Genomic DNA, 16,358 nt, shown 5'->3' with positions numbered 1-16,358 from the left:
CGCAGGAAGGTGGAAGGGCCGGGCGGCTGCTGAGAAGGCACGGGGAGCTGGCGCTGCTGGGCCTTTGCCGAATGCGTGCCGCAGGGAGAGCGAACCTTTCCGAGGGAACAGGCAGTGCGGGGTGTTCTGGAATTCGTGCTAATGACACGGGAAGAACAGGTAGTACGTGTGTGTCGAGCTCTCCGCGAAGGCGGCCTCCCGCCGCCCTGCCCGGGGGCGCTCCCGGCCAGCGGAGGCGGTGGCTCAGCCCCCGCGGCCTCCTCGCCGGCAGGGGGCGCCGCCACGGCCGCCAGCCCGCGCCACGGCCTCATCCGGGCGGCCAGCCCAGCCAGGGCCCTGCGCGGATTGGCTGCAGCCGGTCAGCGAGCAAGGGAGGGTTTGATTGGTTGGGGAGGTCACGTGAGGCGGGGGTTGCTGGCCGTTGACAATAAACATGGAGTCGATCTTCCATGAGCGGGTGAGTGAGGGACGGGGCGAGCTTCTGCTTCTTCTGGAGGCTGCCGGCCGGCCTGGGGGGGGTTGTGCCGCTGGCTGGCTGGCTGGCTGGCTGGCTGGCTGGCCGGCCGGCCGGGTCAGGAGTGCTTTCTCTGAGGGGTGGCTGCTGTGTCTCCTGTCCCTGCGCTGGCCCGGGGGCAGCCCGCGATACCCACGGGGTGCGCCTGGCCCCTGCGCAGCCGAGCCCGCTGCCCCTCCCCGGGCACCCGTCAGGTGGCAGGGTGAGGCGGCGGCGCGGTTTGCTCTGGCTCGGGAGAGCTGCGGCTCTCCCGCCCGGCGGTTCCAGAGGCTCGGCCCGGCCCGGCTCGGCGAGGGAAGGAAATGTTACCGGAGATCAAAGAGAGTCAGGGCTGAGCCTCAGCGTTTCCTGTCGCACGGTGGCTGCCTCTCTTGGGCCTTTAGAAGTAGACCGTGCGTACAGGAAGGTGCAGGCTACAACTGCTTGTGTTTCTTAAGGGAGAGCTCGCATGGCTTGGAAGTGAGCATGAAGATGAGCAGCGGCAGGCAGGGGTGTCAGTGCTCTCGGACACATCACCTAGCCTGGCTTGGCTGGGGTTCTGTAAGGAGCAGGGAGAGGGAGAGCTGTTAAGGAAATCCTGATTTATGTGCTGTGCCTCTGAGCTGAACAGAGTTTCCTTGTTTGGAGGACCAATGTGCCTATGACCTGCTGTGGTTTATCCGGGTTCCCAAATACAAGCTATTTATGTTTTCATGCTACTCAAATATAGTTGGTTGTTTTGATATATTTGCTAATGCTTCTGCACTGCTGTTAAGATTAACATTAGGTTTTGTACACTGTTCTCATGTATAATGGTTTGTTTTCTTGGCAAATAAAGCAAAATAATTGTAACTTGATTTTAAAAACCAAAAAATTTACTGTTCTGAAACCCACAGAACCCGAGGAGTGTTCTTTCAAACTAGGTTTGGGTTGCAAAACTAGGCAAGCGTTGTTGTGTTAAGCAGCTGCTGTTCAGAAGAGGAGTATTGGATTTCAGCCATTATGGCCTCTGATACGGTGACCTTGAGTTCCAGTCTAAATTTTAAAATGAGTTCAAAACAAATGTACCTTACTGTTATCTGGCCTATCATATAATGAAATAATAAATTTTTAATGTCTAAGTTTCTTTCTGGTTAAATAACAAAACTGCTGACATTGACGTGACAGAGCATAATGCATTCAAAGTTATAAACGGATTGTAATTTGTAGTTCCTACAGGTTTTGGGCAAGTGGAGGGTGCAGTCTTGGGCCTCTCACATATGAAATGTACACTGCTCCCTGGTTAAGTTAGTTATACAGTTACAAAGTTACACCTGTTTTAAACTGGAGTACCAAATATTTTTAGCTTGTTAAATTTTGAGTAGAGTAGTAACAATAACTGAACCTCTGGCTTCTTTCTTAAGGGATCATGCCACCCACCCACCACCCACCCTATCAAGTGTTGTCAAAATATTTCAAGTGCTGCACACACACTTGAATCTGCCCACCGTAGATGTTCCAATAAAAAGGCATGAAAAACATGGTATTCATAAAAGCAATTTAACAAACAAAGACCTAAGGAACATGGCATTTTAACAGGGGTGTGGTGGTAACAGAGAGTGGGTCTTAAGGAGCACATGTCTTAGAAGATGGTCTTTTCTTTGATAAGATACAGGTGGTGGAAAACATTGAAAGCAGGGCAACTGTTTTCATCAAAATAGGTTTCGACAAGGGGATTTTAGATTATGGAAATACACAATATTTTCTGGGGAAAAAATTGACGTTAATGTCTATTAAAAGCTGTAAGATCAGTTTTCTGCATTTTTCACTTAATATGTACTAATTTTGTGTATGAGCATTAAAGTTTCTTACTTTAAGATAAAACTGTACAAATACAGAAAGGTCCTTGTAGTGAAATTAAGATTTAAGCCTGCGATACAACTAATTTTCAAAGGTATTTTAATACCTCTTTGTTTCTAAATCAGTTTCATATAATTCTGGTGGAGAAACCTGTGATTCTTAAGCAGGTTCTTCTCTTATAGTTTTGTCATATGACCAGCAGCAGGGATGTGGTCCTGAAGGGACAGGAGCTGGTGTTTAGTCTTGAGTTTCTTGTGTGGGAAGGATGTGAACTGGGGATGGCTTCTGGATTCAGTTGAACCCTGGCTGTACAGCCAATCTAGCTTTAATAACTTGCTGCTCAGTTAAGTGATGAAGCCCTAGGAAGATTCTGTAATCTAGGGTTAAGTTTTTGAGGTTCCTGCTGTAAGGCAGATCATGGGAGACGTGTGCATATGATTTGTATGAGACTTTCAGGGAAGTTTAAAGAACGTTCCTTCAAGGCATGCTGCTGTATTCTTAGGTTCTGTGGATTTCCTGGGAGGGGGAGGTGCTCTTTATTTTTGTTGAGGAGTTTTAGTTTTGTTTTTAATAGAGTGCATGCATTTTAGCATTCTTAATGCAAATAAAAATGAGGACTGATTAAAACAAGAGGAAAGCAGGATTGTAAAGAAAGGTTGCTTTTCACAGGAAAGACTAATTGGGTTGGTTTTTTCTTTAACAAGGCAGTATTTTATTTGCACTTATGAAAATGTTGGAGCCTGACATGCATTCAGATTATATATTTTTTTTATTTATGCAACAAAATCATGACTGACATTGCAATTTTACTAGTTTTTAATTTGGGTTGACAGTCTAAAAATATTATATTGTACTTCCATTATTTCCAGTGTGCTGAATATGTAACAAAGTGACTGAAGTGTTTTCTGTTGAAATGGTTTATTAACAAAAAAATATTTTGATTAATATGCTAATTTCTTTTTTATGTTTTCTTGTCACCTCATCATTCTTACCAAGTTTTTAGAAGCAGTAGCATTAGCTTCTTTTACCTAGCTCCTATACGTAAATTTCACGTGGAGAATGAGCTTTACTGCTCCTCCAGTACCTAATCACTTTCTTGGCAATAGAAAAAATGGTTATAACCTGAACTGGGTGAGTAACCTGAAATGAAGGAAATACGTTCTGAAAATGTGTATTTTAAATCTGTCCAAAGTCCTAATGGTTTACTTTTCTGTAGCTACATGTGGAGAGCATGTTGCTAATAGACACACTTGGCAGGGAAGAAAAGTATGAGAGAGCATCTGTTCCAGAAAACATTTGTTACTGGGAAGTACAGATCTAAACTGTTTCATTTCCGTGTGGTGGCGATTTGGAAGAGGACAGAATCCATTGTCCTGATGGCTGCAGGGTCCTTGTGTGATTTGGTCAGGCCACTGGGAATTTTTACAGTGTTTTCAAATGTAATATTTTTACATAAATTTCATTGAGGGAATAAAAGGTGGGGGGGAGGGCTGTTCACATCAAGTTGATGGGAGGGTTGTATTTTATGCCTTGCAGCATAACACATCTGAAGAATATATGGCATTCTGGGCGAGTGGGTAGGGCAGGAAGTTTGCCAGAATGAAATGGTTGAGTTGCTTTACAGAGTAAAACATTAACCTGATTTTTTGGTTGTCTTTGGTATTTTTGTCTCTTCCTATGTTAGCAAGAAGGCTCATTGTGTGCCCAGCACTGTCTGAATAATTTGCTACAAGGGGAATATTTTAGCCCTGTTGAGTTATCCTCTATTGCACAGCAGTTGGATGAGGAAGAAAGAATGAGAATGGCAGAGGGAGGAGTGTCTAGTGAAGAATATAGAACATTTTTACAGGTAAAATAATCTTAATTTGAGATTGCTTGGTATTTGCCTGAAATCTTGTGTAGAACAAATGTGTTCTTGCATAGCTAGAGGAGGCTTAATTCCCAGTGCTAAAACTTCATAAATTTATAGGCCTTTTAATTCACGTATCTTGAATCTGGCATTTTCAAATGTTACTAGTACAGCTTTACAACAATTCTACAAAAAGCTACACCATCTTTGTCTTACCGGTAGGAAGGTCAGACATGGTGAGGAGGAGGATCAGCAATTTGCTTTTTGGTTTTGTAAGCCAGTGGCAGAGACAGGAACAGAAGTTCCCATGCCTGTCTGTCTTTTAAGCACTGAGAATTTCTAATTTAAAGGTTTGAGTTTTTAATTAATAAACTTATTTAGGCATTGTAATCAGCCTTACAGACTAGGTCATGCTGAGTTGTTGCGTCAAGTATGTGCAGTTATACTTACTTTCAAAACTGAATTATTTCTGACCTTTTATGCTTACACCATTTTTCCCTTTTCTCCCTCCCAACTTCACACTGAGCAGCAGCCTTCTGTAAATATGGATGACAGTGGATTCTTCTCAATTCAAGTAAGCACAGCTTTATACTGACAGAAATTTTTTTATGCAGTATATTCTCTTATATAATTTAAATGGCATCAAGTTTTTTCATCTAGTTTCCTGTTTATAGGGTTAATGGGATTAAGTGCTGGACTTGCACATCTTCATTCTTTTTTCCATTAAGAGCAGTGACTTGCAGTTCTTCAGTTCATAGGCCCTTAAACACATAATAGCAGCATGGACTCCTGAACTGCAAAATGACACCTGCTGGCAATAAACTTGATTTCAAGTTGCTTCTGGTGGGCACTCCAGGTATAGATCTTGACTCCCATAGACTACTGGTGGAAAAGCAGAGTTGAGATTGTTTTCTCAAATTATAGACTGTAAAGCCCTTGGCAATGGTTACAGGGTTATCACAGTGGTCTGCAGAATGGAAAAAGCTGTGATTATCTCTGCATTACAGTTTTTATAACACACTCCAGACACTTTAGGGCTGGGGAGCTGGGGGTGGGGGTGGGGTTGGTGGTTGTTTTTTTTTTTTAAGGACCATAATGGAAAAGTAATTAATAATAACTACTTAAACCAGAAAAAAAAAAGAAAAAAATGGTATTGGACACTGAATTGAGGCTTGTGTTTAGACTGGAGCTGTAGGCAATGCTTTGCACCTTTGACTGTCTTCTGAGCTTTCAGAGGTGCTTGTCAATGTTCCAGAATCCCTTGAGAGCTTCTTTTCTGTTTTTCTATTCAGTGAAAAACCATTAACAGATTGGCATTTCTTGTGTTCTTGTTTGTGCTGCTTCCATAGATGAAAAAAAATGCTTCCTCATATTCTTTTTTTGTCCTGTTATTGCTTTGCTCATTTGCTGCATAGTCAGCTTACTGAAAGGAAGATGAATTGTTAATTTAAATTTTTCTACAGCATTATTTCAGATGCTTTAAAGAGTTATTGTAAAAGAGTTTGTTCTAATATACCTGACTGATCCTGTGACAATCCAGTGGTGCAGAATTTCAATAGTTACTGTGGGGAAAGATGACATATTGGGGGGAGGGGAGGCAGAACAGTGTGTTGAGAGCAGAGAGAGAGAGATGACAACTTATGAAGTGTCTGTGGGAGGTGAAGTTACAGCTTTGTCTGGGGGAGTAAGCTTATTAACGCATCTCAGGTAAATTCTAGTTTTGCTACTTCCTCTTAGATATGGTATGTGTGTTATGTTTGTGTGTAGATTCATGACAGCTGCATTTTGAATAATGTGATTCCTAGGTTTCCTAGCAATGTCTTGAAATCGAAGTTTATGAAAACAACATAATTGTTTATAGCAGCTAAAATGGTTGCATTGCTTACATTTGATTTGACCGATTTGACTCATGAAAAGTGCTATTTTTTGACAGGTTATAAGCAATGCCTTGAAAGTTTGGGGTTTAGAACTAATCCTCTTCAACAGCCCAGAGTATCAGAGGCTTGGGATCGACCCTATGTAAGACTTTTTTTTTTTTTTCTTGGCAACCTGCTTTCATTTTACAGGAAAATAACACACTTAACCTATGGTTTAAATCATCCTTTAAAACTACTATTTCAAGCTCTGTTGCATTCTGATGTTATCTCCTCTGTCTTTACTTTTTTCTTTTTTGGGATGTATATGAGCATCTGCCCTCTGTGCCTTCATGATATCTCAGTATCTGTGGCATCACAGGTATACAGAGATTTCAGTAACATTGACAACTTCCTAAATGTTATAAAAGCAGTATGAGTACTCTGTAACATCAACAGTTATGTTACTGAAATTTTTAATATAAGTTTAAATTAGTGGTAGCAAAGAACTTAAACATTAATATGCACTCAAATATTAGAGTATTTAATGTTATCTATACCTTTTGTTTTTCTTTTTACAGAAATGAAAAATCATTTATTTGTAATTATAAGGAACACTGGTTTACAGTTCGAAAGTTAGGAAAACAGGTGACACTGTCTTTCTTTATTTAAAAATTGACTTCACAATGGGGGTGGAAAAGTGGTTGCGAGTAGACCATGTGTTGGCCTTTTGCAAGCTTTTGCTGCGGTTTGCTTTAACAGTACCCCATATTAAAAAAAAATAATTAAAAAGTAAATGTTTGTTACATCACAAAAACTGCCTGACATTTTTTATGAATGTGAGCGTGGGGAAGGATCCTAGGATCAGTTCCTTGGTGAACTTGTCCTCTAGGAAGCTACAGCTCTGGTAGAGTCTGTGTGGTGTCTTAACTGTTCTTTCTTTTCTGCATGAAAAGTAGCAGAAAAATTGTGGGGGGTGGGTGTGGGGGTTGAGGGCGAAGGAGTCCTAGGCAAGGGTTAGGATCCCTATAGAATGCAAACTTTAATGCACTGAATTATTGATGTTGAAAAAAATAATTGTGTTTATTTAAATGGACAGTAGTTATAAGAGAAAGTTCAAATTTCAAATGTATTCATATTTATGATTGCTAGTATTTAAGAGTAACCATCAGGATAAGGTTGAGGAAAGTAAAAGAACAACTTCACACTGTTTTGGAAAACTTTCTCAAACAATTCTATTATAAGCAGGAAATAGCTACTAAAGGTAAGGGATGGCCATACAAGTGTATGGTACGTACATAATAACTCAGGTCATGTCCGTGTCCCTTGTAACATCAATGCAGTGTTCTATTTGGGCAGTCAATCATTGTTCTGAATCACACCGCATAAGCTTTTATACAACTTAAGCTGGTTTGGTGTTTGGATTTTTTGGGGGGCTTTTTTTGTCATAGAAAATGTTAATTAAATAAGCATTTAGATTCTACAGTAGTGGACAGGAGTCTTATTTATCTATTCGGTTCACTTTGCAAGTGGTAGCTACCTATGTTGTCATGCAGATGTAAAAAAAAAAATTACAAAAAATTTAGCTGTGAGTAAGCAAACTAAGCTCTACTCTTCTGCTTTATGTCTAAATGTTTACAGGCAATTTTTATATATTCGATATTAAAAAGGCTGAATGGTCTCTCTTAAAAGTATGGGAATGTTTCATATTATATATACAACCATGGTGGGTGGAATTTTGTGAGAGCACGTTCTAGCCCAAAATGTTGAAGGGCTAGTTGAAGGGGCGGATGTCTTTTGCTTGTACATGTGACTTGTAACTACTTGAAGACAAAACTAGGTGTCTTAACTAGAGAGTAATGAGAAAAGATAGGCAAAATGGTTGCCTCAGGTTTGACCTGCTCCTATTACAGTTAAAGCAAAATTAGTTTGCTTTTTTTTATAGAAAGAAGTTTTTTATAGAGAAAAAACTTTCCTCTTCTATATTCCCTTTTAAAAGTTTGTCAGTAATCTGTCCATCGTATTTGTTCACATAACTGTTTATTCCCCACTCCTATGCTGTTGGTAGTCTTAGCCTTTCCTAGTGGCAAAGGGTGTTTTTGACAAATTGTGACAATGACAGAATGGTAGATAGTCACTTATCTGTAGTCCAGGTGAATTATAGTACGGGCCTGACCGCAAGTGTATGACTGCATATATTGAAGTTTGGGTACATAAATGCATTTTTGTAAGAATGAAGATAGAATTCTCCTTCTACTATTTGAAATGGTGCTTCTTGGTTAAAATTGGATATTATTGAATGAGTATGGTATAAAAAATGTTCTTCAGATTGATTGCAATATATGAGGGGTTTTAAAGGTAGAATATTTTGTTGTCCATGTTGATTATATCTAGAAGTACTATAAATAACTAGTTGCCTTATTCAGGGAACTAGAAATGATCTGTGTATATTTATCTCAAGCGTCCCCTATTGTAATATGCTGTACTGTCAGCATATTAAATTTGAGTTCGTGTTTAGTAATTTTTTGTATTTAAAAATTGTATCAGAGAAGTAAACAATAGTTTTCAGCATCACCAGCTAGTAAAGGCAGAATGTTTAATGAAGTATTTTATGGAAATAATTCAACTTCTGTTTCCTTTATCTATTAACTTGTTAAGATACAGCATTAACTTATGGAAGGTTTCTTCCATCATTCATCTCTGAACAGATTTAAAAGTAGGATTAAGCAGAATTTTAGAATGATGTCTGAAATAATTCTTCTACCATTATATTTTAGTTTACCTGTTTTAATCTGTTTGCCTGGTACCAGTGTTCAGTAATGGGAGAGAGCGTGCAGTGATTTCCCCAACTCAGGTTTCCTGTTAGCTGAAGAGTATTTGAAGGGTTGCCTTTACCAGAATAGGTTTTGTGCTTCAAAAGACTTTTAATTTGATAGTTTATGTTACTAGATTTATTCAGATATTCCATTATAGAAAATAACCACAATGTACAGAAATGGATTACCAAGTAATCTTTATGCTAATTTGTTCTCTCAAACCTTTTTTTTCTTAATTACAGTGGTTTAACTTGAACTCTCTCTTGATGGGTCCAGAACTAATATCAGATACATATCTTGCACTTTTCTTGGCTCAGTTACAACAGGAAGGTAATAGTAACTTGCAGATGTTAAATCTCATTAAATGAAAGTAGGTAATGATCATTATTTATTAGAACTTATGTATTCAGTTAACTACCCGTAGTTTTATGATTGAAATAGTGAAATAACCCAAGTCCTTATAATAAAAGGTAGAGCCTTACATTGTAATAAATTGCACATCATTGTGTTCCATATAGTGTGCGTTTTTTAGAGTGTTTATGCATGCACCTTAATGCTATATACTTATGATTTATTTTTCTCAGGTTATTCCATATTTGTAGTAAAAGGTGACCTGCCAGACTGTGAGGCTGATCAGCTGTTGCAGATGATTCGGGTACAGCAGATGCAGCGACCAAAACTAATTGGAGAAGAGACAGCCCAGCCAAGAGATCAGAGGTAAGCTAAATAGAGACTTGATTTTAATAATATTCAGTATGATTGGTTTCCACGATTAATGCCTACATGGAAACAACCCTCTTAAGAAGTAATTAGAGGTACCTTCAGTTCAATATGCTTATTACTGCTGCACACAGTAAAAGCAAGTTGGTAGAACACAAATGGTGTATTTTAAGTGGGCAAAAGCTATGTTAATAAGGATTTAGCTTTCCATGTGCCTAAGTGTTGTATAGTGCACATTTTTAACTTCTTGATTACAGCATTTTTCCAAATACAGTAAAATGGGTTATCAAACCTTAACAAACTATGGTTAATAGTAATCAACCTATAATTAAGACTGGCTTGTGCATTTTGTCACAAGTAAAGAATGAGAAATGCCTATCTGAATTTGATATCGTATAAATCATACAGCATTCTCTCTCGCAATAATTCCACTGTAAATGTTGTGGTACTGCTCTGTTGTGGTGCATACTGCTAATATAAAACATCCTTGAAAGCATATAAAGTAGAACTTCTGCAATAATTTTATTACATATTCATAGTGAATAAATTGCATACTGATAAAAAGGCTTAAGGCTTTTCAGAGGAATTAAGTCATTATCTTTACAAAGTGGAAGAAATAATAAACTGGTTGTTGTTAATTGATGGAATAAAAACAAGATACTTGGCAATAACATGGAAAGTGTGTATACTTCACAGAGGATGTGTTCTCCTAGTGTGGTCATCAAAGCTTCCTGAGGGGACCAGATGCACTGTTCTCTGCTGATGTAACTGTTTAAATAGCAATAAGTTTGAATAACATGCGTTAGTGCTTTATGTTGGCTTATGTTTTTGAAGTTTTTCCTATGGAATAGGTTCTTCTCAACATGTGCATGCATTTGGAATTGCAATATTTTCATTTTTACAGCTGCAAGCTGTTCACAGCCCTTTTAAGCTTTTTCATGTAGAAATGAAAATACTTGTTTATGTAACAATTTTCACAATATAAATGTTTTTTTCCAAAGTTAAAAAAAAGTGGAGTTAAATCAGAAAAAAATCCTTTCAGTCTCACAGTGAAAGTTAGTGTCATTTCTGTTTGAGTTCTGCTATAAATATGTCCATTTCACAGGCTACCCAGAAGTGATGTGGACCAAGCAATAGAAGTTAACCATCCCTTTGATGGAACAGGCATGTTAGATGAAGATGAGGAGAATTTTCAGAGAGCCCTGGCTCTAAGCAGGCAGGAAATTGATATGGAAGATGAAGAAGCTGATCTTCGCAGAGCCATCCAACTCAGCATGCAAGGTGCAGTGCTCATACAAATTTCATGTACAGTGTTCATGTTGCTTATGCTTTAGGTGACTACTGCAGTCGGTTTCAGTCAGCCACTTTTTTGAGCATGCATCAAGCTCTCTGAGAAGACTGGCTTTAAAGCACAGAAGGAAAACCCAGAATTACCTGTAGCTCTCCTTTCTACCTTCTGAAGAGTTGTAACTTTCATGTTAGCATTGATCATTAGGGAGCAAGAACAAATTGGCAAAGGGTGGCAGGAGGGAAGGGGAGGAGAGACAGTATCAAGTGAAGTTAGCCTAGGTGCTTATTTCTCCAACAAGTCTCTTTCTACCTCTCAAGTTTGAAAACATTTTCTTAAACTATATTTCATTTTACTGTAGTTAGTAGGATATGGCATGTTCTGGTTTTAGGTAGTCGTCGAAGTGAGTTCTCAGACTCTTTACCACAGAATGTTCTTCAGTCACCTCACACCAGTCAGACTGACTCCCTTTCTTCAGAAGAATTGCGAAGGAGACGGCAAGCATATTTTGAAAAGTAAAGTAGTTTATAAAAAACTGCATGTGGAAGTACATGTTGTTATTTTTCAGTGTTTTTTGGGTGTGGATGAGTTTCTGATTGAGGTACAGCTTAACTTCTTTAATGTTTTCCTAACAGTACCTGAATTTTGCTATTCCCAGGTGGTTCCTATGAAGAACAGAAACCTGTAAATAAGAGGGGATCTGTTAGTAGTGCAACATCAGTCTTGTGAAGAAAGAAAACATACATGTTACAGAAGTATTTTAAATGAAATCCTGTAAATTTCTGTAATTGTCTTCCTGAAGAAAAGTACTTCTAAGACTTTGCTTCTGCTAATGATGCCTCTAGTGTCCATCACATGAAAGTATTCTAGATGATATTTTATGTTGTTCTGGAGTACCTTCTTGATACATAGTTGGGCTATTGTTGTAGCTTTTCCTTATCTCTGCCTCCTAGAAATGGACGAGATAAAGACCAGGGTGAAATGCTATGGATGAGAGGAGTTAGACTTTGCATGAGAGATGAAGAATGCAGAACATCCAGATACTGTGAAAACAGTGATGTTGGCTTGGAGTATAATGTTGGGAAGATAGGTGTCTGAAAGTTAGCAGGGTGAGACGATTGAAGAGATTTTTAGCTGCAGCAGTGTTAGTTGAACCAAACAGCTGCTAATTCTCAGTCTTGGCCTTCTTTACAATGCAATAGACTCGATTACAGGTTTTGTGTTGATGTTAATCTTATTCTCTTATAAATTTGTAACACTTTCAGGCAGCAACAACAGCTACAGCAGCAAGATCAGGCCCTGACCTTATATGATAAGCCAACTCTAAGCTCAAGCACTCCAGAAGCTGACCCAGGTATCTTTTTTTAAACGTATTTCCAACACTGAAATTTTTATGTCTTTTTCACTTTTGTGTTGCGCTCTGTTTCCTAGCTTTCCTTACCTGCCTACTTCCTCACTCCAGCAGCCATTCAAACTATGTAGTGAAGGAAAGGATCGCTTTGTTGAAAAGCCTGCTATGCTTTGAATGTCAATATCCTGTTTCAAAGTGGACAGCATTACTGTTAGACCATTTGAGTTCTAGCTTTGCCTTTTTTTGTTTTGTTTGGCTTGAGCATTACAAATTGCAATCTGATAGGATTTGTGCCAATAATTTGTTTTCTAAATGATTCTTAAACTTGTATGACAGTGTAATAAACTTGGAGTAATATCTGACAAATTACTGGAACCAGTTTTCAGTAGAATGTAAGTGTGTAGTATTGGGCACTGGTGACCCAAAATTAATGTGTTTCTTGTTACAGAGCCACCATTGTGGAGGGAAAGCTAAGTGCAAAATGTTCAGTGATTTTTAAAAACAAAACCAGTTTTGGGAGTGGTGGAAACACGTGGGTGTGGGCAGAAGGAACAAAAAAAAATTTAACTGCAGCTGAGAACTAGCTCTGTGTATTTATTACAACTGAAATGCATTTATTTTCTTTAGGAGGTGATATGAGTGAAGAAGACATGCTTCAAGCAGCTATGAATATGTCTCTGGAGTCTGTTAGAAACCACTTGAATAAAGAAGAGGAGAAATGACATAACTTTTGTTTTCCCTATTATTGTCAAAACACTATGTCTCCATTATAATATTACTGTGTGGATGTTGCACAAGCAGGGTTCATTTCAGAGTTCTGGAAGCAGGAATGAAAGGGAGGCTGGAGGTCAGAGTTAGAGGGCGTCTGCAAATACAAAAAGATTGCACTAATTGAGAAAACTGTAGCACTCCTACTACAAAACATCTGTTCACAAGAGTAGCTGTTATTAAAATTACTTAAACTATTCACATGAACAAAGTTAGACATGTGTAGCAGCTGTAATTTTTGTTTAAAAGCAAGTTTAAATTGAAGAATCCTATTGAAAATACAAAAGGTTCTGAAAACCAGCATCAACCAATTTCCTTCACTACTAATGGGAAAACAGAAGTAGTAAGTTGTACTCATAAATGACTAAGTTCTTTATAAGATATCTCTTAAAATGGGAAAAATAATAAATTTCTGTTTATCTTAGGTAATTTATTCTGTGAATGTTTATTATGAATGACTTAATATCAACTTTTTGATCCTGGTGTCCACTTTTGAAATGACCCATTCTACAGGAGAAACATGAATCCATAAATTTCGTACTTTACAATTCAAGATAAAATCTTTGTTATATTCTTTATTATGATGTTACTCCTGCATCTTTCAGTGACTTCTGACCTTCTGTCGCTTTCTGGTATCACTTTAGTTCCAGCTGTAAAATTTGCAGATCCATGTTTAAAGTAGGATTTTTGCATTGCCCTATTTCTTGGCAGATAACTTGCCTTCTTTGGTTTGGTGTTTTGGTTTTGTTTTCTTATGCTTTTTCTAGTTATGCCACTGTCTTTACTACAAAAGTAGCATGTAATCAGTTGGGTTAAACAGGTTTTCTACCTCTTTTGGAATCTTTTTCCTCTTCAAGCTCAACCCTTCATTCTGGCGTTTCAGTATGAAAGAGCTGTAACTGAGTCTAGGAGAAAGGAGGAGGGGATTTAGGTGCCATAAAGTCAGTGCCACACATGTAAGGTGCATTCCTGCAGTCTGAAATGACCCCTGTGCAAGTAGTTCTTTTAAGAATGAATATTTATGTCTGTGTGGATTTTTTTCTGAAATGTTTTTTATGAGTGTCTGTCAGAACGTTGCAGCTTTTTCAGGAATGGCCTTTATTCGTGCACCTTACAAATTTTTACCATGCTGTTTCTGATCTTGAGAAAAATTGAGGAGCAAAATATGTGAGATAGCATATGCTGTTGGTTGGAAGACATTTGCTTTGATACCCAGGATGAATGTGTAACAGGGTGACCAAACCTGACTTTCAACTTCATTGCAACAATTGAGATATGTTTCATTTTCCTAAATGGTGCTTGAAATACAAATTCTGTTTACATATAAATTATATGGAAATATGTTGTAGATAAGAGTATGTAAGCTGTAGTCCACTTAATGCGTTAACAGCACAGGCATTCTAAGAATCTTTTGAAGATAACCCCAAATTACTTTATCAAAAAATTCTAAAGTTATATCATTGCACAATAGTAACATTTACTTAAAATTAGTATGAAATGAATGGTAGCTAGATGGAAATATACATTCAGCATCAAGTAGTACTGTACGTGAAAGGGCTCTCACCTCTCAGTAAAGATTTGTTTACAGCAATGTTTTCTTGATAGCTTATTATATTATACATAATTGGGCTAAATTCTGTTCTCCTTACCTGTGTGTTGAATTTCCATCAATGTCGCCAGAAACACTGGTCTGTGTGAGACAACATGGATTTTGACATAAGACATGACTTTTTAATAACTGATTTTAAATTTTGTCTTTTTAAAATAATCTGTCCTGCACATTATAATTAATATCTGTAATGTCTCAAATTAATACAGCTATACAATGGCTTTAAAAGTCCATGTGTGCATATGCCATTTTGAAATGCTGTATTTTTCAGGATGCAAATTTCTGCTTTCAGTTTAAATGAAACTGAGAACAGGAAAGGAATCTCTAAAGCACTGAATTATTTCTTTGCTCATCTGTACATTATCCACAGCTTTAATTTCCCTTCTTTTGTTGTGCCATAAACTACTTCTGAAATCAGACTCTCATTTTTATACATAGTTATAAGCTGGCAATTTGATACCAGTACTTGGAACTTGGACCTTTTATCCTCTATTATGAGAATATAATAAATATGTATTATTTCTAGAGCTATATAGTGTAGCAGCCCTGTATTAAAAAGAAATCTAAGCCCCTTGAATTGCATTAACTGTAACCCATGACAATTATGTGCTTTTGTAATCACTAAAACATGGAGGTTTGCATTTGAACTTTCATGTCATTTTACTTCATCACCCAAGTGTTTTAATATGTAGGGAATATTAAGTAACAGTGCCTGAAAAGCACAACTGCGTCAGTCATTACAGGGCTAACCACATTACTTTCTGTGTAGCAACATTGTTGCACTAGAAATACCAGTTTGATTTTCAGAGGAATGTCAAGTTTAATGAAGCAGGAGTATCTGCCTAGTCAAGCAGTTAAGAGATAGCAATTTAAGCTATGTATGTTAATTGCACCAAAGGAAAGGACTAATAGTAATTGCTGACAGTGCATATTTTATAACCCAGACCTAAAGTTCAAAATGTGTGGACCTGCCAAGAACCTGTCAATAAAAAGCTGATCTCATTTTTTGGTGTGCATTCTTTCAGTGATAAACAGTTCTCAACGTGGCTGAACTATGCTCATAAGGCATTTACTAATTTAGAGCCTCTTTCTAGTGTTATCTCTATTATTGCAGTGTTATCTCTATTGTTCTGTCAGACTGAAGGCTTTTTCCCCACGTTGTAACTTTAGGACAAAGTCCATGGTAAAGGAGCAGAAATTGATAATTTTTTTTTATTACAGTGTGATATTAGAGGGGATTTCAGACTTCATTCATCCAACAGATCTTTACAGTCTTCCTCACAGTGAACAGTTTGTGTGATGCAGTTTGTGGTTTTCTGCGTATAGAAATGAAAGGGGTAGGGGGAATGAGTGATAATTACACTAAACATCTTCCAAAATTAGTTCTGTAAGTATAATTCTGTAAACTGCTTTCATGGTCTTGTAATGAGGGCAGGAGGAAAAAGTGTTGTAACGCAGTCATGCTTGAATGCAATTCCTGTTAGGCACCGCAGGTATAAATATAAGCTATTTAAATGCTCATGTTTTCCTGGGTTTGAAACTAACCTGATAGAATACTGGCTTATTCCCACATTTGGTGTCCTTGTGGCCTTGAAACAACTTCAAGTTTAAATGTAATTATCAGCTAAGGTACTCTTACTATTTTTCATACTTCGTTACTTTGCAGGCTACTTAAAAATAACCAATGCAAAGTTAAATCTCAAATGTGTTTTAATGTTGGACTATTGCTTCTATTGCAAGTCTATAAAATGGGAAGTTTAAAATTGCTTCTG

At 37.9% G+C, this 16,358-nt stretch overlaps 1 protein-coding gene across 3 annotated transcripts; it reads left to right on the top strand.

Annotated features, from left to right (window-relative positions):
* The first annotated feature begins 372 nt into the window (after window positions 1-372).
* On the top strand, window positions 373-15,588 carry ATXN3 (ataxin 3). Of its 3 annotated transcripts, none has more exons than XM_055808442.1 (11): window positions 373-457; window positions 4,017-4,181; window positions 4,711-4,755; window positions 6,115-6,200; window positions 6,616-6,682; window positions 9,093-9,180; window positions 9,435-9,567; window positions 10,676-10,851; window positions 11,250-11,373; window positions 12,124-12,212; window positions 12,837-15,588. In XM_055808442.1, exons 1-11 carry the CDS (start codon window positions 434-436, stop codon window positions 12,929-12,931), a joined length of 1,092 nt encoding a protein of 363 aa, XP_055664417.1. In that variant the 5' UTR covers window positions 373-433; the 3' UTR covers window positions 12,932-15,588. The 3 variants fall into 3 exon arrangements, with proteins under 3 accessions (XP_055664417.1, XP_055664481.1, XP_055664539.1); XM_055808506.1 differs by having other exon boundaries at window positions 384-457; window positions 4,021-4,181; XM_055808564.1 differs by lacking the exons at window positions 4,017-4,181; window positions 4,711-4,755 and having other exon boundaries at window positions 419-457.
* The last annotated feature ends 770 nt before the right edge of the window (window positions 15,589-16,358 follow it).

The sequence above is a fragment of the Falco peregrinus genome, chromosome 1 (assembly GCF_023634155.1).
Source record: "Falco peregrinus isolate bFalPer1 chromosome 1, bFalPer1.pri, whole genome shotgun sequence".
Taxonomy (NCBI): domain Eukaryota; kingdom Metazoa; phylum Chordata; class Aves; order Falconiformes; family Falconidae; genus Falco; species Falco peregrinus.
Note: the sequence above shows the minus strand (reverse complement) of the source record. Positions and strands in the feature narration are given on the sequence as shown.